Source organism: Schistocerca serialis, chromosome 2 (genome assembly GCF_023864345.2).
Source record: "Schistocerca serialis cubense isolate TAMUIC-IGC-003099 chromosome 2, iqSchSeri2.2, whole genome shotgun sequence".
Classification (NCBI taxonomy): domain Eukaryota; kingdom Metazoa; phylum Arthropoda; class Insecta; order Orthoptera; family Acrididae; genus Schistocerca; species Schistocerca serialis.
The window spans coordinates 56,561,161-56,582,370 of NC_064639.1; the positions used below are offsets into that span (position 1 = coordinate 56,561,161).

At 42.1% G+C, this 21,210-nt stretch overlaps 1 protein-coding gene across 4 annotated transcripts in view; it reads right to left on the reverse strand.

The window, feature by feature from the left end:
- Positions 1-14,345: 14,345 nt before the first annotated feature.
- Positions 14,346-21,210, reverse strand: part of LOC126456759 (diphthine methyltransferase) — a 155,548-nt gene continuing 148,683 nt past the window's right edge. For all 4 annotated transcript variants that reach the window (XM_050092508.1, XM_050092507.1, XM_050092510.1 and 1 more), the window contains one exon: positions 14,346-14,791. In XM_050092508.1, coding sequence (XP_049948465.1) covers positions 14,443-14,791 — 349 coding nt within the window. In that variant the 3' untranslated portion in view covers positions 14,346-14,442. The remainder of the gene's footprint in view (positions 14,792-21,210) is intronic.

Below are 21,210 nucleotides of genomic sequence, written 5' to 3' on the forward strand. Positions count from 1 at the left end.
GCGATAAGAACTCAGAAATTGCAACAGAGCGTCATCTGTGGAAAAATCACTAAGGAATTTTTTCATTTGGCTTTTGAAAGTGCGGACAAGGCGCTCGACCTCCCCATTCGATTGCGGATGGAAGGGCGGTGCTGTAACATGATGAATCCCTTGTCCAGTACAAAAATCACGGAAGGCCTGCGAAGAGAACTGAGGGCCATTGTCCGTGACAATCGTGGATGGAAGACCTTCTAGCGCAAAGATTTTTGACAAAGCCAGCGTCGTCGCCGCAGTGGTGGGCGACGGACAGCGAACAACAAACGGAAACTTCGAGAAGGCGTCAATCAACAGTAGCCAATAAGTGCCGAGGAAGGGGCCGGCAAAGTCAGCGTGCACCCGTTCCCACGGCTGCGCCGGATCAGGCCACGGAGAGGGCAGAGTACGAGGCGCAGCCAGTTGTTGAACACACTGATCACACGCAGCGACCATGTGGGCGATGTCCGAATCGATACCGGGCCAATAAACGTGCCTGCGGGCCAAGGACTTAGTCCGAGAAATTCCCCAATGGCCCTCATGCAATAGTTTGAGAACAGCTTTGCGAAGAGAGGCGGGCACCACAAACCGTGGAGATGCGCCATCCGTGGCCATAAGAACAACACCCTCACGAACAGACAGACGAAGGCGCAAGGCATGGTAGTTGCGAAGGGGATCCGACGCCCGGCCCTTGGTCCTGTCCGACCAACCCCGCTGAACAAAACCAATCACCTGACGCAGGACCGGATCCCGCGCAGTAGCCGACGCGACCTGCGAACCTGTAAGTGGAAAACCCTCGACCGCACGACGTTCTTCCTCATCAATGTGGAAACAGAGGAGTTCATCGCGATCGAAAACCGGGTCGGGGCCCATCGGCAAACGCGACAACGCCTCAGCGTTGGCGTGCTGGGCCGTGGGGCGATAGTGAATCTCATAGTGAAAACGAGACAAGTATAAGGCCCAACGTTGCAGGCGGTGAGCTGCCTTATCCGGAAGCGACGCCGAGGGGCTGAACAGAGAGACCAGCGGCTTGTGGTCGGTGATGAGGTGAAACTTAGAACCATACAAAAAAACGCTGAACTTTTTCAGAGCATAAATGATAGCGAGCGCCTGCTTTTCTATTTGAGAGTAACGCCGTTGGGCATCGTTGAGGGTCTTGGAAGCGTAGGCGATGGGTCGTTCCGACCCATCCTCATACCGATGGGCGAGAACAGCCCCTAGGCCATACTGTGACGCGTCAGTCGCCAGAACCAAGTGCTGACCCGGACGGAATGTGGCAAGACAAGGCGCCGACTGCAAATGAGCCTTCAGGCGGACAAAAGCCTGCTCACACTCGGTGGACCAACAGAAAGGAACGTTTTTGCGTAACAGCTGATGTAGAGGATGAGCCACCGCCGCCGCGGAGGGAATGAATTTGTGATAATAAGCAACCTTGCCTAGAAACGCCTGAAGTTCTTTGACCGTAGACGGCCGGGGTAGAGCGGTAATGGCCGCAACGTGCTGTCGTAGAGGGCGTATACCCTCACGGGACAAGTGGAAACCAAGATACACAATGGAGGGTTGGAAGAACTGAGACTTGTCCAGATTGCACTTCAACCCTGCTGAATGCAGAACCCGAAACAGTGAACGCAAATTGCGAAGGTGCTCCTCAGTGGAGGCCCCCGTGACAACAATGTCATCCAGGTAGTTGATGCAGCCGGGAACGGAAGCCGTGAGCTGTTCCAAAAACCGCTGAAAAATGGCCGGCGCGCTAGCGACGCCAAATGGTAACCGCTGGTACTGATACAACCCACAAGGAGTGTTGATGACGAGAAATTCCTTGGAAGATGCATCCAACGGCAACTGATGGTACGCCTCCGATAAGTCAAGTTTGGAAAAGAATTGGCCCCCAGCGAGCTTGGTAAATAACTACTCAGGACGGGGAAGAGGATAAGTGTCAATGAGGCTCTGAGCGTTGACAGTGGCTTTAAAATCACCACACAATCGCAGACTCCCGTTTGGTTTAGAAACCACCACGATGGGCGATGCCCATTCGCTGGAGGTAACAGGAAGGAGAATCCCCGAAGCCGTTAACCTGTCTATCTCAGCTTTGACAGGCGCACGCAACGCCATCGGAATAGGGCGTGCCCGGAAAAACTTAGGGCGAGCCGTAGGTTTAAGAGTAATGTGGGCTTCAAAATCCTTGGCACGACCCAGACCAGCAGGGAACACGGACGAGAATTCAGAACACAAGCCATCCAGCTGGGGATACGGAATGTCCTCAGATATGAGGTGCACATCATCATCAATGGAAAACCCGAACAACTGGAAAGCATCATAACCGAACAGGTTTTCAGTGCCCGCATGATCCACCACATAAAACGTGAGGGGCCTAACAACAGACTTGTAGGCAGTGGAAGCATCAAACTGGCCAACGATAGGAATTTTCTGCTTATTATAAGTTCGTAGATTACGCGTAACAGGAGACAAGGGAGGGGAGCCCAACTCCAAATACGTGCGAGAATTAATGAGAGTTACTGCAGAGCCAGTGTCCACTTGCATGCGAATGTCTTTATCCAGAACACGAACAGTAACAAACAACTTATTCGTTTGAGAAAGCACACAGTTAACATCCATGTCCGATGCCTCGTCCTCGTCGACAGGAACTTTAGGGGACCGACACACAGAAGCAATGTGGCCTTTTTTCCTACAGGAATTACACGTGGCCCAACGTTTTGGACACGCGTCTCTGTCATGCTGCACGAAACAACGTGGACAAGAAGGAAGGGCGGAACGAACCTGCTTCTGTGGTTGCTGTTTTCGCTGCGAGCGTGGCGGCCCAACGCGACGTTGTTGACGCGAGTGAACCGCCGCCACATCGTCGTTTCCCTGTGAAACAGGCAAATTGTCCGCGTCGAAAGTGGTCTGGACAGCGCCTACATCACACCACGCGTCGATTTGCGCACCAGCAGCGTGAGACACTTCAAACGATTGAGCGATGCCGAGAACTTCCGACAACGACGGGTTTGGCAATTGTAAGGCACGTTGCCGAACTTCTTTATCAGGAGCAAGCCGTAAAATCGCGTCCCGAACCATTGAATCAGCGTAAGACTCATGGTGAGTGTCCGTGACAAACTGACATTTCCGACTCAGACCGTGTAGTTCCGCCGCCCAAGCCCGGTAAGATTGATGGGGCTGTTTACGACACCGGTAAAAAGCCACGCGGGCGGCAACGACATGGGTGTGTTTTCGGTAATAGTTAGACAATAAGTCACACATTTCTTGGAAGGACAGAGAGGCAGGTTCCCGCAGAGGGGCTAACTGAGATAGCAGCTGATAGATCCGTGGGGAAATCCAAGATAGAAATAACGACTTACACATAGGAGCGTCGACAACGCCGAAAGCCAAGAAGTGTTGCCGCAAACGCTTCTCATAATCCTCCCAGTCTTCAGCGGCCTCGTCATAAGGAGGGAACGGAGGCGGAGAAGAGGAAGACAGACGATGAGTAAGCGACGTCGACAACGCCTGAATAGCAGCCGTCAGCTGTGTTTGTTGTTCAATAAGCGCTTGCATAAGCTGTTCCATGTCTGCCCCGACACGAACACACAAGTCCACAACGCAGGGGAAAAAAAAATATCCGACCTCGTCGCCAAAAAGTGTTATAACCTTTAATCACTAATAAAGTGCGTGGAGATACAAAAGTAGAAACACTCGCGGTTTACATGTTACTAACTCCGTATCTGTCACTCGACTGCCGGGCCGTGACATGCGGCCGGCGCCGTTCATAACCAGGTGGCGCTCCCGCGCTCGGCCGAGCTGCGGAGCGCCTCTATCGCCGTGTTCGCGTACTAACGTAGCGGCACTTTTGAATGTCGTGGCACTGTCACAACACCTCTGATGCAGTAGGGTAAGCCTGTGACATGAATTCCACTTTACAAGTCTGGGAAGCATCTCGGATAGGACATCCCTCATTTCAAGTGATGATCGTAGATCATCAAACCTCTCACAAAGGATGTGTTTCAGTTGTTCCAGACTGAGGTGGTATTGGGTGATGATGGTGGCTCTCCTTTGTAGGTGGTTCTTGGTGGGGGGGGGGGGGGCAGTAGGAGGATTGAGGGTGTGTGGGGATATGGCATGGGAACTCTGTTAGTGGTCTAGGCCCATGGGATACTGGCTGTCTGTGAAAACCTTTGTGAGATCTTCAACATACTGGGCAAGGGAGTTCTTGTCACTGCAGATATGCCATCCCTGGGTGGCCAAGCTGTATGGGAAGGTATTTTTGGTACGGAAGGGATGGCACTTGTGTTGAAATTCAGGTACTGTTGAGATTAATGCGGACAGAACCATAAGAGAGGATGGGGTCAACATCCAGGGGGATGGTTAGGTTAGTGGTGTTTAACGTCCCGTCGACAACGAGGTCATTAGAGACGGAGCGCAAGCTCGGGTTAGGGAAGGATGGGGAAGGAAATCGGCCGTGCCCTTTCAAAGGAACCATCCCGGCATTTGCCTGAAACGATTTAGGGAAATCACGGAAAACCTAAATCAGGATGGCCGGAGACGGGATTGAACCGTCGTCCTCCCGAATGCGAGTCCAGTGTGCTAACCACTGCGCCACCTCGCTCGGTCAGGGGGATGGCACGCTTGAGTTGAGGAGGAACAGATGAAGCAGGTGGGAGACTGTAGCAGTTTAACCTGCTTTTATTCCTTCATTTGTTTGTCCTCGGTGTCAACGTACTGCGTCGCTACACTGGCTGAAAAATGGGGTTTGTAATTTGGATACTGGCTACTGTAAATAATGTAGCTGACATATGCACACTTGCATTGGACTGCCTTTTACTTTCACTGTTTACACAACCCCCCAGTAATACACAGTTATGTATGTATGGCCAGCGCACTGTTGTTTAAACTTTCCATAAGCCTCATTAACAGTTTACAGATGAAGCTCCACATACTGCTACAATAGCTTACTATTGAACATCTATGACCAGTAAAACGTAACCACAAAGTTCACAGTTCTTGAAGAATAATACACTGTCATTGTTTTTATGCACGGCCTAATTGTTTAACACTTATTTTGCTGTAAAGTTGATACATTGTTGTCATTCTAAGCAACACGTTCCTCATCTGAAACTCGACTGTGGACTGACTGTCTCTTGGCCAAAAACCAGGCCCTTATATATCCTCACAGTAATAGATACTGAAACCGCACATTGTTTAAAGCTAAATTTACAGAAATTACGGTTAAAACTTAACTCATTAAATTAACTGAATACAACGAAACATTGGTTCCTTTTAACAGATTCTTCTACTACAAGGATTAGGCCGAATTATTTGTTTAAATCATGAAATTAACAAATATAGTTACTTAAACAATACTTTTGACAAAACTATAATTACTTTGGAATTAATTAAAAGCTGGTTTTTCTAACATGTTTTCGTATAGAGCCAAATAAATCCTTTAAGAATACTATTAATTCGTCTTCCAAATGTTTATAGTTAGTACAGAATTTATATTTGTTTATACGTCAACAACAGCATTTAAGTTACAAAACAATTACTGATTTCACCCTATAACAAAAGATTCTAACTAGGAATAGTCAAAATAAATTAGAAAATCAATTACATACATAAACTAAGCACAAAATTAGATCTCTTTAAAAACTGAGGGACAACCTTTCTCTTATACAATACTGGCCATTAAAATTGCTACACCACGAAGATGACGTGCTACAGACGCGAAATTTAACTGACAGGAAGAAGATGCTGTGATATGCAAATGATTAGCTTTCCAGAGCATTCACACAAGGTTGGCGCCCTTGGCGACACCTACAACGTGCTGACATGAGGAAAGTTGCCAACCGATTTCTCATACACAAACAGCAGTTGACCGGCGTTGCTTGGTGAAACGTTGTTGTGATGCCTCATGTAAGGAGGAGAAATGCTTACCATCATGTTTCCGACTTTGATAAAAGTCAGATTGTAGCCTATCGCGATTGCAGTTTATCATATTGTGACGTTGCTGCTCGCGTTGGTCGAGATCCAATGACTGTTAGCAGAATATGGAATCAGTAGGTTCAGGAGGGTAATACGGAATGCCATGCTGGATCCCAACGGCCTCGTATCACTAGCAGTCGAGATGACAGGCATCTTATCCGCATGGCTGTAGTGGATCGTGCAGCCATGTCTCGATCCCTGAGTCAACAGATGGGGACCTCTGCAAGACAACAACCATTTGCACGAACAGTTCGATGACGTTTGCAGCAGCAAGGACTATCAGCTCGGAGACTATGGCTGTGGTTACCCTTGATGCTGCATCACAGAGAGGAGCACCTGTGATAGTGTACTCAACGACAAACCTGGGTGCACGAATGGCAAAACGTCATTTTTCCAGATGAATGCAGGTTCTGTTTACAGCATCGTGATGGCCGCATCCGTGTTTGGCGTCATCGCGGTGAATGCACATTGGAAGCGTGTATTCATCATCGCCACACTGGCATATCACCTGGTGTGATGGTATGGGGTGCCATTGGTTACCCGGTACACATCTCGGTCACCTCTTGTTTGCATTGACAGCACTTTGAACAGTGGATGTTACATTTCAGATGTGGTACGACCCGTGACTCTGCCCTTCATTCGATCCCTGCAAAACCCAACATTTCAGCAGGATAATGCACGACCGCCTGTTGCAGGTCCTGTACAGGTCTTTATGGATACAGAAAATGTTCGACTGCTGCCCTGGCCAGCACATTCTCCAGGTCTCTCACCAACTGAAAATGTCAATGGTGGCCGAGCAACTGGCTCGTAACAATACACCAGTCACTACTCTTGATGAACTGTGGTATCGTGTTGAAGCTGCATGGGCAGCTGTACCTGTACACGCCATCCAAGCTCTGTTTGACTGAATGCCCAGGCGTATTAAGGCCGTTATTATAGCCAGAGGTGGTTGTTCTGGGTACTGATTTCTCAGGATCTATGCACCCAAATTGCGTGTAAATGTAATCACATGTCAGTTCTAGTATAATATATTTATGCAATGAATACCTGTTTATCATCTGCATTTCTTCTTGGTGTAGCAATTTTAATGCCTGGTAGTGTATGAAAATGCAAATTATATTCACGTATGCTAATGGTAAATAGTTAAAAGTAACAAAATGAATTTAAGGAGGCATGTAAGCTCTACCATCTGAGCTATCCAAGCACGACTCACGCCCCGTCCTCACAGCTTTACTTCTGCCAGTACCTCATCTCTAACTTCCAAACTTTACAGAAGCTCTCCTGTGAACCTTGCAGAACTAGCACGCCTGAAAGAAAGGATATTGCGGAGACATGGCTTAGCCACAGCCTGAGGGATGTGTCCGGAATGAGATTGTCACTCTGCAATGGCGTGTGTGCTGATACGAAAATTTGGCTTTGTTGTGGGACTGGCACAAGACATGTTCAATAAGCTTTACACTGTCTTCTGACACAAGGTGAAATCGAGAAACAGATCAAAGATCATGTTGTGCATTTTGTACTGTCAATTCAGCAACATTTGTAATCAAAACACTGAATGTGGGTGTTCCATATAATCTCACAGCCAAAAATTGCACAGATTAAGATCAGGTGATCTGGATGGCCAGGCTGCAGTGAAATGTTGGTTGATAATTCTAGCATTTCTGAAATGACTTTGCAGCAGCAGCTTCACTGGCTGCGCAATGTGCGTAGGAATGCCATCTTTGCGTAAAAATGATCCTACCCACATATTCACACTATTGAAGAGTTGGGATGATGTTGGTGCATAAAAGACTCTCACAGAGTTGACCAGTGACATTGCAGGTCACAGGACCCATGTCCTTGAAAAAATATGGTGCTACGACAAACGATTCCATCAACCCACATCACACAGTTACCTTTGTGTAATGAAGTGGTAATGGCTGATGTGTAAGCAGATTTTCCATTGCCCATATTCTGTAATTCTGTGATTGACACGTTGTGGAAATGGAATTGTTCCATTGCCACTCATTGTCCAGTTCCATGTAAGCTAGAAATTCTGGAGGTCAGCACAAAGCAACTGCTGAATGTGGGTAATATTGTACAAATAGCAATGAAGGGTTTCATAGAAGTTTATGCACCATACTTACAGCTATGTCCAAAGTTCTGGTGATTCCCTGTGCACTGCATGCGTGTACAACGCCACTCGACCCCTTCTACAATGTTGTGGCGACATCTTCCATTGAAGTTGGATCAGTTGTTTTCCTCCCTGTCACAGTGCACTTCAAACAAACCTTTCTTTTCGAGTTTTGTAATCATTTTCTCGATACCCTTGATAGACATTGGACCAAAGCTTTTTTTCATACCCTTGAGTTTTCAGAACTTCTGCAGAGCTACTAGCACAGCCACCATTTGTGTGAGAGAGCTTTACCAGTGGTGTGTTGTTCTTTAATGAGACAGTCATGTTGAGCATCTCGGATGCAAACTGAGGAACATTTTACATTTTCTGCTGCTTTCAGCATCATCTAGTGGTAGAATTTTCATTAAGTTTTGTTTGTTTCCATTATGTTTCCCTCTTGTTTGGTAACATTCCATAACACACAAAAAAAGTTCCATAAAACAGAGACTCTAAACTGAATACCTTAAAATCTATGAGCACTTGTTCTTCTTCGCTACTGTGAAACATTTCTTCTATTGACTAAGTGCTCAAAGCTCTTAATGTACGCATTTTAGAACCCACGTTTAGCAGACTTTTTTGCTTTGAATTATCGTTCCTGTCATATCCCTGAATACTGACCATCCCTCCTGGGACACATTGCCTATAAAGATGATCATAATTTTTTAGTCATAATTTCTTGTTCTAGAATTTGATGTTATCATATTCTGTTCACTTAATGTGTAACAAATGTGCAGTTACTAGCATCACATTTGGCACTCATGGGTCCTGCCTGTGAGAGGCCAGCAAGCTAACAATAAGACATATTTAGTACACCTACCACAAAAATGGAAGCAATTCGTGATGAACAATTTTTGAAATTTTGTTTTTGTCTCAACAAATTTCATCTGACACTTATGCAATGTTGCAGGGGCCTATAGAGAGTTCGTTCTTCCCTGCAGCACATCTGACAGATGGTTTAAATTGTTTAACAAAAGAAGGTGATCAGTTTCAAAGAAAGATGGACCTGGTGCTCCAGTTACTTCTCTTATGGAAGAAAACATCAGCACTGCTGCTGCAATCATGAAATAGCATTGACAAATAAACATATGAACACTTACAGAAATACTGAAAATTTCAATAGGTGCCACCAGAAGCTGACAATAGAAATTTGCACACGAGGCGTGTTTGTGTGTGGTTGGTTCCAAGCCTGTCAATTCCCATACAAAAGGATATTCTTGTGCAGGGCCGCATACAGTTGAAGTTATGTTACAGGAAGATCCAGAGTTTCTTTCAAAGTGATGAAATCTTGTTACATAATTTTGATACTGACAGCAAACAGCAAAGCTCAGCTTGGAAATCACCTCCACCACCAGCTCCCCAAAAACGCAAAAGCAACAGCTTCTTTAAGAAAAGTTATGGTCATTCATTTCTTGATACTCATGGAATGATTTATCAGTATGTTGTACCTGTATACATGTCAAATCAATGTGAAATGCATCTCTCACTATCCCTATAGTCCAGATTTTATCCTTGCATAATGTTTTTCTGTTTCCTAACCTGAAGAAACACCTACATGGGAGGCATTTTCCGTCACCAAAAGCAGTAGTGAAGGCTGTGAGGGTGATTCTAAAGTGCCTTTAGAAAATGGTTCCAGATTGGCAGAAATGGAGGGACAAGTAGAGCACATCTAAAGGAGCCTATTTTGTGGAGGACTATCAAAATTATAGGACTGAGTAGAGGAATGGTGTCACAAAAAAGATGGTCATTCTTTATTCAACAAACTTGATATTATTATTGCTGAAATTATGTTGTCTTCATAACTGTTACTTATTTATTCACTCAGTTTCTAATTGCATTAGTGACAAACAAGTGGTACAATTTCTTAACTTGTGATATTAGGGACAAATGTGTAAATGGACTGACTGTGGGATGAAGTTCGAGACATTTTGACTCTCTATACAATGAAATCTGTGTTGGTGTGAAGTTGCACCAAAATGACTATTTACGTTGGTGTGTAGAATGTACAAGTCAGGCAACATACCATCTGACTTTTGGAAAAATGTCATCCACACAATTCCAAAGACTACAAGAGCTGACAGGTGTGAGAATTATTACACAATCAGTTTAGCAGCTCGTGCATCCAAGTTACTGACAACAATAATATACAGAAGAATGGAAAAAAAATAGAGGATGTGTTAGATGACAATCCGTTTGGCTTTACGGAAGGAAAGGGCACCAGAGAGCCAATTCTGACATCGACTAAAAGAAAATCAAAACATTCTCATAGGATTCGCCAACTTAGCAAAAGCATACAACAATGTAAAATGGTGCAAGATGTTCAAAATTCTGAGAAAAAGTTACAGAGAGTAAGCTACAAGCTTAGCTATTGAGAGGTGGCTAATATACAATATGTACAGGAGCCAAGAGGGAATAATAAGAGTGGATAATCAAAAATGAAATGTTCAGATTAAAAAGGGTGTAAGACAGGGATGTAGTTCAATCTGTAGGGATGTAGTTCGATCTGTACATCGACAATGTGACGTTAGAAATAAAAGTTCAGGAGTGGAATTAAAACTCGAGGTGAAAGGACATCAGTGGTACAATTTGCTTGATGACATTGCTATCCTGAGTCAAAGTGAAGAATTACAGGATATGCTGAATGGAATTGACAGTCTAATGAGTACAGAATACGGATTGAGAGTAAATCGAAGAAAGACAAAAGTAATGAGAAGTAGCAGAAATGAGAACAGCGAGGAACTTAACATCAGGATCAATACTCGCAAAGTAGATGAAGTTAAGGAATTCTGCTACTTAGACAGCAAAATAATCAATTATGGACAGAGCAAGGAGGACATCAAAAGCAGACTAGCACTGGCAAAAAGGGCATTCGTGGCCAAGAGAAGTCTACTAATGTCAAACATAGGCCTCAATTTGAAGAAGAAATTCCGAGAATATACGTTTGGAGCACAGAATTGTGTGGCAGTGAAATATGGTCTGTGGGAAAACTGGAAAAGAATTGAAGCATCTGAGATGCGCTGCTGTAGATGAATGTTGAAAATTATGTGGTCCGATAAGGTGACGAATGAGGAGGTTCTGGACAGAATCAGGGAGGAAAGGAATATGTGGAAAACACTAACAAGGAGAAGGGACAGGACGATAGGACACCTGTTAAGACACCAGGAAATGACTTTCATGGTATTATAGGGAGCTATAGAGGGCAAAAACTACAGAGGATGACAGAGACTGGAATACATCCAGCAGATAATTGAGGACGTAGGTCCCAAGTGCTATTCTGAGATGAAGAAATTAGCACAGAGACGAATTCGTGGCAGGCCGCATCAAACCAGTCAGAGGACTGATGGTTAAAAGAATAATGTATTACAACTCATTTCCATAATGTGGTGTGAACAATGTGACTAAGTGGATAAAACTGCTTCACCAATGGAAGACCAGCAAGCTCCAACATTTCACAGTACAAAGAGGACTGAGTGAAATCCGTGTAGGTGTGATCGTCCCAGAAGAACACTCTCCTGTCTTGAGGTGTCAGTCAGTCACTCGAAGGAACACTAGGTACTGTGTGCCGAGTGGGTAGTGAAATAATTCGACTGTTACTCTGTCTGACTGTCAGAATTAGAATTTGGTGTGCTGCCAAGTGCCATGTAGACAACTGGACAGTATGTGCACTAGTAGTTTTGGATGCAGATAACACACAGCACTACCGTGAGAGCTGCAGCGTAACGTATCTGAAGGTGCACTGACGTCAGACAGCTACTGACACGTTTCTTTGTCCACAGTACACGTATTCACAGTTGCGAATATGAACCACCTCCAGCTGTATGTTAAAATGATGACTACAAAAATTTGTGGTGGACTGAGGTCCAAACCCGAATTGACTGCTTTACGCAAGTAGTCGCCTTAACTGCTTCGGCTATCTGTGCACCAATCGTGACCGGACTCAAAACTTCCATACGTCATCATCCTCATATCACGACATGCGCTCTTACATTTATGTATATTCCTGTTCGTGAAGGACATAATTTATTGAGAGTTGAGAGCACGGTATTGGCAAATAAAGATAAAATAGCAGTGCTCGTGTAATTAAGTAGTACGACACAATGATCATTCAGATACGCACGCACCCACGCATGCCTGCATATTTGCAACAAAGGCACTGCTATTTCATCTTTACTTGCCAATACCGGGCACTTGCCTCTCAATAAACATTTACTTCCTTGGCAGGAATATCCGTAATCTACAAGTTTAGGTTGTGACACGGGGGTGGTGACATACGTAAGTTTCGGTCTGGCTGTGATCTGTGCACAGACATTTGAAACAGTTAAGGTGACTGTTGGTGTAAAGGTGAAAAATTGGGTCCAAGTCTATGCCTGGCTCAAATTTTAATTGTGCTCATTCTGATATACAGCCTTAGCAGGCTCATATTTGCAACTGCAGATTCATTTCCTGTATTTGTTGATGGCTGTAGTCAACTACAGTGCCTGTTCTTTCAGACATGCATGCAGGTCTGAAGGAACACTGCGTTGTACTTCTTAATAATCCACACATTGCTGTTTTGTCTTCAACTTCTGCTATGTCTTGAGTGAGAGCTGAGGACCAAAAGATGTATTCAACGAGTTTGCTTTTATGAATGACACACATATTCTTCCCTCTGAATATGGAGATAATTAAACACACACACACACACACACACACACACACACACACACACACACACACACACACTCTACTAGAACATTCGTACTATAATTGAGAATTGAAATCTAACTCTTTTCTCTCCCCCCCCCCCCTCGCCCCCCCACTCTCCCCTTTACCGCTGCAGTTATGAGTACTTCCTCCCAGGAAGATCTGTATTTTCTATAAAGAAAATTCTGTTGTACAATTTTCCTGTTTCATACATGGTATACTGCTTGTCTGCTGGCTGGAAGCTGGGTCACAATCTTGCTATACACCACTCAGCTGTTGAATCTGATGTTCCTGTTACTAGGCAACCCAACAAATGCAGGCGACCTGAGAAAATCAGAATGTAATCTCTAATTTGAATGAGAGAGATCAAAAAACTGTAAAAACAAAATTTGAATCTGTTCTCGGAATCATGTAACGGTATCTTAACACACGGATCAAAATTGAACATGAGTCTCATATGAAAGCATAATACCAACCCAACCGCCCTGTTATTTGTATGGTCATATTACAAGTATGTGGTGGCTGAACGAATACTGATGAATATTCCCACATTTAGTTATTCAGCTATGTATACTATAACTACATGCACTTGTCACATCACTCCTCATTTATTGTGTAAAGCCATGGTGTAGCCTGTAGAACAAATGATGTCATATGAACACTACTATTAAATGTGAATGCAATTAGCATTTAGTTTATGCTATTTATTTGGCTCTTTTTCAAATACTTTGTTAACTGCAAAACTGTACAGATCTCATAAATGATTCCTATGACTCTTCTCAACATTGCTGTGAATATCCAAGAACTGGCAGACTTGTTTTTGTGAGAAATATATGAAATGAACCATGTACTTAATGACTCTATCAATAATACTTTGTGTGATTCATGTCATTATTAGGTGAGTGTAGCATCCATTACCATATATAGAATTTTTTACATGCGACTGTATGTAAATTTTCTCATTTATTACTTGTAGACGATCAAATGATAACATCGTGTATGTTGTACCACTAGAGTTAGCTTCTCACCCAGTGTTCATCTTTTTCAATGAACAACTATTTTTCACCTTGTTTCATCTGAGTATTTCTGGGAGTAGAATGTACATTTCTGCTACTTCCATATTTGCACAAATAAGTGTACTTGAAGATATGAAAAAGTGTGCTAATGTACTGAATTAGGAATTATTGCAAAGTTGACAGCCTTTCAAGAAGATAATTAAGTAATGTAAAACTTTAAGCATCGACTATTTCTAGGTACGGTAGTTAACTTTTGTTCACGCAATTACTACTGATATATTGTATGTGTAATATTGTGTTTAGCACCTGAAAGAAGAGATTGGATGTGGCGTTCTCATGACATTTCTTTGACAAAAAACTGTGGAGTTTAAGTAAGTCACACGAATGAAATTTTTTTCACGCAGAATAACTTGCACTGTTAGAAAAACTTGTGCAGTGCATACACTGTTAGGGAGATACCAACTTTATTATCAGTATCCACCAAATTATATTATTAATCATCATTTCATTACATGCTAAATTATTTATTTATTGTTATATGTATTTTTCTTTCATTGTACAATAAAGTGTATCTCTCATTTCACTCAGCTACAGCTATCAGCAGTTTTAGCTTACACAGTCATCTTTGTACAATCTAACAGCAGAAACACACAACATGTGGTCATAGAAGGAACATGTGCTGATGAGGAATGAGTCATCCTGCTTTGGAGATGGTGCATGGCACCAGTCAGCTCCGTAGGCAATGCTAGTGTGCTCCCCCTCGTACTCGCCGAGCAGTTGCAGGCAGCCCCGTTTAGACTGAACTAACCGAAAACCGCTATAGATACAAGCAGCAACGATGTGCTCCCCTGTATAGGGATCCCATTTGACACGCCAGATTCCACCACCCAGTGGAAGTGACGAGATAGGTTGCTGTGTGCTACGTGTGTCCCACAGCCTCAGTGTCTCGTCGTAGCTATGCATACAAAAGAAGTCGAGATTTCAACTGGTGGAAAGTCCATGATGAGATAACAACAACAACAGAATAAGGAGGCACTGAGTCAAAAACAGTCACAATGAAAAGAATAACAGAAATATTTAAGCTTTCAGAAAAAAGTCCTTCCTCAGAGGTACAACCAACACACATGGCTACTGTTGTTGTTATTGTTGTTGCCTGTAAGCTTAAATATTTATAATATTAGTTTCATTGTGTCTGTCTGACACTCAAAAACTGTAATTTGATACATACAATAGATAATAGCTCCGGCATACTGGACTGATATAAATGAAAAACAACTAACGGCCAGAGCAATTCAAAGGATGAAAATATAGTTATTTAAGTGTATTCTAAGATAACATATATTAAAACATCCTCCAAATCAAATTATTTACAAATCCTTTTAATGTATGAAAACTACATTAATTAATTTTCATAAATAAATTTTATTTCTCAAACTCTTTGAGTATAAAAAAACCATCAATTAAAAACTGGAGAGGAATTGTGCCATATGCAAGACACAGTTTTACAGTTTTAGTTTCACCCAGACATATTTCAGCACTTTTGTGCTACTTTCAGTATGTTTATTTGTCTATTTTCTTCTTCACATCAAGCTACTACTTGTATATACTGGTTGTTTCAAATGCACTATTCAGTCTACTGTTTGTCATTGTGTTTGTTTTAGTGTTTCTTCTATTGCTTGTGTAAAGTTAAGGGGGTAGGACGTCAAATGGGCTGACTTGGAGCATGAGAGGCACTACGGGACATTTTAATATCCACTGTCTATACTTTTACGAATAAATCCATACAATTATGTCAACACGACCAGAAAGGATCCAGGATTCACACCCATAGCAGTGGAAGTTCAAAAACATAACAAAATAAATATTTTTACTTGTGAAATTTCATCATTTTTTCACTTACTATTGGCTGCATTTGTTGCTGTAGGTACACTTTTCTTCATAAGGAAGTGAGATTCTTCGATGAATTTTGCACAGCATACAAAATATACTTACAGGTGTATGAAACTCTAGAATTATTAAAAACTGTAGTAAAAATTTAGATAATTAGCAATAAAATTTGAGATTTTTTCCAAACATGAAGTTTAAAATGTAACACCTCAATCATTTTTTCATAAATTAACTAAATTCTAGAGTTTCATACCCCTGTAAGTACAGTTTGTATGCTGTGTAAAATTCATCGAAGAATCTCTCTTACTTATGAAAAAATATGTACCTATAGTAACAAATGCAGCCAATAGCAAGTGAAAAAAATGATGAAATTTCACATATTTTGTTATGGTTTTGAACTTTCACCACTATGAGTGTGAATTCTGAATCCTTCCTAGTCTTGCTGACAAAGTTTTATGAATTCATTTGTAAAAGTATAGACAGTGGAAATTAAAATGTCCTGTGGTGCCTCTCCTGGTCCAAATCGGCCCGTTTGACGTCCTACCCCCCTTAATGCAATTGTTTCTTTTGCTGTTGTCATTGCACATGCATTTTGTATAATTTGTTAGCCAAGCATGTTATAAGAACAACATGTGAAGTGGTGGCAGAAACTGTGCTTGGCTAACAAATCATACAAATCTACATGTAACAACAACAGCAAGAGAATTGAGCATGTTAGCTTGACACTTCATATTCAATTAATAGCTTCATGTGAGAAAGAAAATGCACAAATAGGCCTAAATCTAATGAAGATGGCACAAAAAGTGATAAAACCTGTTTGGATGAAAACAAAACAATAAAACAACATCTTGCATAATTAAGAATTCCTCTCCAGTTTTTCTTAGCAGACACAGAAATGAGAACTACAACAGCTCTATTATTTACAAATTACATCATGCTTTTGCCACTGAAAAATTTTCAGTTCTGGATTATTTTAGCAAAATAGTCAATTTACAAATCCTGTAATGATTAACTTTCACTGAGTACTCTTCTTCAATTCAATAATCAATGCAAAAATTTTAATTTTGAAATGAAGTGTAAAAGTGTAGTAATGAGCTCAGAAGCAGCCTGACAAGGTTCAACCTACAGTTTTTGAAAGAAAACTATTAAAAACCAGCTTGAAATGCATGTTAAAGAACTTCTTACTCCCACATTGTAGGGAGGGAGATATTAGAGCTGTTATGGTTCTATATTTACACACAGTATTAAGCAAAGAATCTAGAAATGTACTCAAGCTTATACTGCTCGATTACAGTGATGAGAGTATACTGATTACATTGCACACAGAGGCATTTAAAGAATCATTCTTCCCACGCTCCATGTGTGACTGTGTCAGAACAAACACAGTGAAATAAGTAATTCTGAATATGAAAAATGCAGGAACAAGTCAAGCTGAATTTTAACGTTAACAGTGCATTACACTATGTCGTTAAGGTAATGCCACAGAGTATACAAGAGATCTACGGCATTCTGTGCAGTACATTTTGGCGCACCCACTTTCACATAAAAATATATATTGTTCATATATACCCAAGAGACTGAAACAGGAGGAAACACTAACATACAGTGCAATGTTGAGTGCCATCTTCTGTTCACTTCAAAGAGGTTTGCAGAATATGTATGTAGATGTAGATGAAGTGTAAAACAGCTGCAGAGTTGTCACAAACATGAATTAGTGAAAGGAATGAGAATATTGTTTCCATGTGTTGGGTTGTACTACAGCCTTTGTGATGACTGATGCTGGTAATTTTTAGTAATTTTTAGCACTGCACTGACTGACACCATTGCCACTCACAGGACATCATATTGAAGCTTCAAGCTGATTTGGTAATTTCACAGCAATGATTACTGTTAAATGCCAGACGTAATTTGCAGTGGTAATGTTAGGATCAGATTAGAATGTTGGTTTATAGTCATGTGTCTCAAATCTGTGAGAAGAGCCATCAGATTCAGTAAGTGTATTAGCTTTAGTCCAAGTATCTCCACCAGCTTTATTGCTCCGAAGACTGTGGACAAAAGCATGCACAAGCTAACAAGTTCAAAAACAGTTTTACAAGCAACCCAAGGTTTTAAGGAACATTGTTAATAAAAGCAACAAACTGTATTACTATACTGTAGTTAGAGAGCAAGGAGGGAGGGGGGGGGGGGAGGGGGGGGGAGGAAGGAATGAGAATTCTTATGGTTCTTGCCGACTAACAGGCTTTAAGCCATGTGTAGACACTGATTTCAGCTACAATTTAGGCATTTTTTGAGAGATATTTTGGAAAGGATGATGTGTGTGTAGAGTATGGAGTGTAGGTAACTGTTTGGGTCATATCCTACATTATGCCATTAAGGTTGAAAGCCAGCACATCACAGTGAATGCACCTCATGTCAGAATGAAGATGATGCTTCAGGAAATAACTTTTCCACAGATACACTTCATATTTTTATTCCTTTGTCACAACTTATTTCAAGATTTAAGCCACTTTATCAAGTTCTCATGCTTGTTGAAGCCAGACATAAGTTGTCATAACAGTATATAGGATTACAGGAGTCAGATCACATCTAACACAGCTGTTGACCTGTGAGGTAGCTCATTTTAGATGTGATCTGGCCTTTCCGATGTGACGTGTACTTTGGTTTTATTCTAGGTGATGCTGTTTACACCACCAACAGACATTAGTTTGAGAAACACAACACTTAAGTAGATTTCAAAAACCACTATGTTAATATGACATGATAGTTCATCTGGTTATGATGCTGTTTGCAGCAGAATATTCAAATGTATATATGGAAACAGTAACTGTTCTCAAAAGAACAGATACAGTTGATGACCGTGCAGCTTTTCCCTGGAATAAATGATGATTAACTGAAACCCTCAGCTGCCGACAGGTGTCGTTGATTTACCTCGATGTGGACAGCTGAAAATGTGTGCCCCGACCAGGACTCGAACCCAGGATCTCCTGCTTACATGGCAGACACTCTATCCATCTGAGCCACTGAGGACACAGATGAATATCGTGACTGCAGGGACTTATCCCTTGCATGCTTCCCGTGAGACCCACATTCCCAACTGTCCACAATTCTACGTATGTAATGCACTTTATAGATATCTGCCCATCCACTCATTACTCGCGCACACTTTGGCGATTCCCGTAAGTGTTTGGGCAACCTGTGCGCATTCGCACAGACGAAAGTCAATGGCTGGGTAGCCTTTAACTGTATATATGGAAACAGTAACTGTTCTCGAAACAACAGATACTGTGGATGACCATGCAGCTTTTCCCTGGAATAAATGATGATTAACTGAAATCCTCAGCTGCTGACAGGTGTTGTTGATTTACCTTGATGTGGACAGCTGAAAATGTGTGCCCCGACCGGGACTCGAACCTGGGATCTCCTGCTTACATGGCAGATGCTCTATCCATCTGTAATGAGTGGATGGGCAAATATCTATAAAGTGCATTACATATGTAGAATTTTGGACAGTTGGGAATGTGGGTCTCACGGGAAGCATGCAAGGGATAAGTCCCTGCAGTCGCGCTATTCATCTGTGTCCTCGGTGGCTCAGATGGATAGAGCATCTGCCATGTAATCAGGAGACCCCGGGTTCGAGTCCCGGTCGGGGCACACATTTTCAGCTGCCCACATCAAGGTACATCAGCAACACCTGTCGGCAGCTGAGGGTTTCAGTTAATCGTCATTTATTCCAGGGAAAAGCTACACGGTCATCAACAGTATCTGTTCTTTCGAGAACAGTTACTGTTTCCATATATACAGTTAAAGGCTACCCAGCCATTGACCTTCGTCTGTGCGAATGTGCACAGGTTGCCCAAACTCTTACGGGAATCGCCAAAGTGTGCGCGAGTAATTAGTGAATGGGCAGATATCTATAAAGTGCATTACATATGTAGAATTGTGAACAGTTGGGAATGTGGGTCTCACGGGAAGCGTGCAAGGGATAAGTCCCTGAAGTCGCGCTATTCATCTGTGTCCTCCGTGGCTCAGATGGACAGAGCGTCTGCCATGTAAGCAGGAGATCCCGGGTTTGAGTCCCGGTCAGGGCACACATTTTCAGCTGTCCACATCGAGGTAAATCAACAACACCTGTCGGCAGCTGAGGGTTTCAGTTAATCATCGAATATTAAAATGTTGCGCTGACGTGATAGGGCTGGCTTGACAATTATCTTTGTAACTTGTCAGTGACTCAAGGGATATTTCCTAAACGATTTAACATACGTGGTAGTGAATTCACATACAAAAACTGGGATAAGAAATTCACCCCTTCCAGAATTATGAATTTCACTTTTGTTGAAAATAAGGACTTCAATACACTACTGAGTCATTTTCCATAGCATAAATTTCTAACTGCAAATTTGGCTTACTAAGTCTAGATTTTTAATGACCAGTTCCAGGCAGTACAGCTATCTTTAGATCTGATTATCTGAAAACTCACCACAGCAACTGTTATCAACTCACTCTGGCTTTTTTAGAACACTTTCTATAAAGGAGCCCCATATGGTCTCATAAATGAAAGCATGGCAGATCCAAACGACAATACAATTTCCCCTTTGGCACCGTCAATGTCATCATTCACTACTGTACTTTAAACGTAAACTTAAGTCCTATAGTACAGTAAGTTTAATCTTTAGAGCTGTCAGCTAAGCTTAAAGGCATCTTTAATGCTGTCAGCCAAATTTAAACTGTATATTTCAATTATGCTCTTGTTCATTTGAAGAGTGAAACTGGTAAATAAAAAATACAAAGTGCGACTTGCAGCTGCTTTAAAAAACTTAAAACGAGATATACTCCTTAATGATTTTGTCGCTAATACAAAAAATCAGTTTCAGGCAAATTGTGATACTGTTATTGTTGGTACATTATGTGAACTTCCCAAGGCCTTTGTGTGGGCCTTAAAATTCTACTTGGAAAAATAAAATATTATGGTACTACTGGCTCCCTTCTTGTATCAATGAAGTTTCACCTTCACATCAGAAAGCAAAGAGTAACTTTAACAGACTTACATTCATTCACTTTATTTGTGGTGATATGTAGCTCCCCAGAGAAGTGAGAAGTAACCAAACATCCTTTTTGCCATTGAATCATACTCGTGAATGAAAACTATAAAATAAGATGTTCCAAGTAAGAGCACAGATATTTTCTGGTACAGTTAGTTTTATTTGCATGTGGTGACTGATTCTGAGGGACAACACATGTCCTATTTACATTTATTTATGCTGGCCGCTGTGGCCGAGTGGTTCTAGATGCTTCAGTCCAGGACCGTGCTGCTGCTACAGTCACACGTTCGAATTGTGCCTCGTGCATGGATGTCCTTAGGTTAGTTAGGTTTCAGTAGTTCTAAGTCTAGGGGACTTATGACCTCAGATGTTAAGTCCCATAGTGCTTAGAGCCATTTGAACCATTTGAACATTTATTTACATTTGCTTTGCATGGAGCCACCACAAT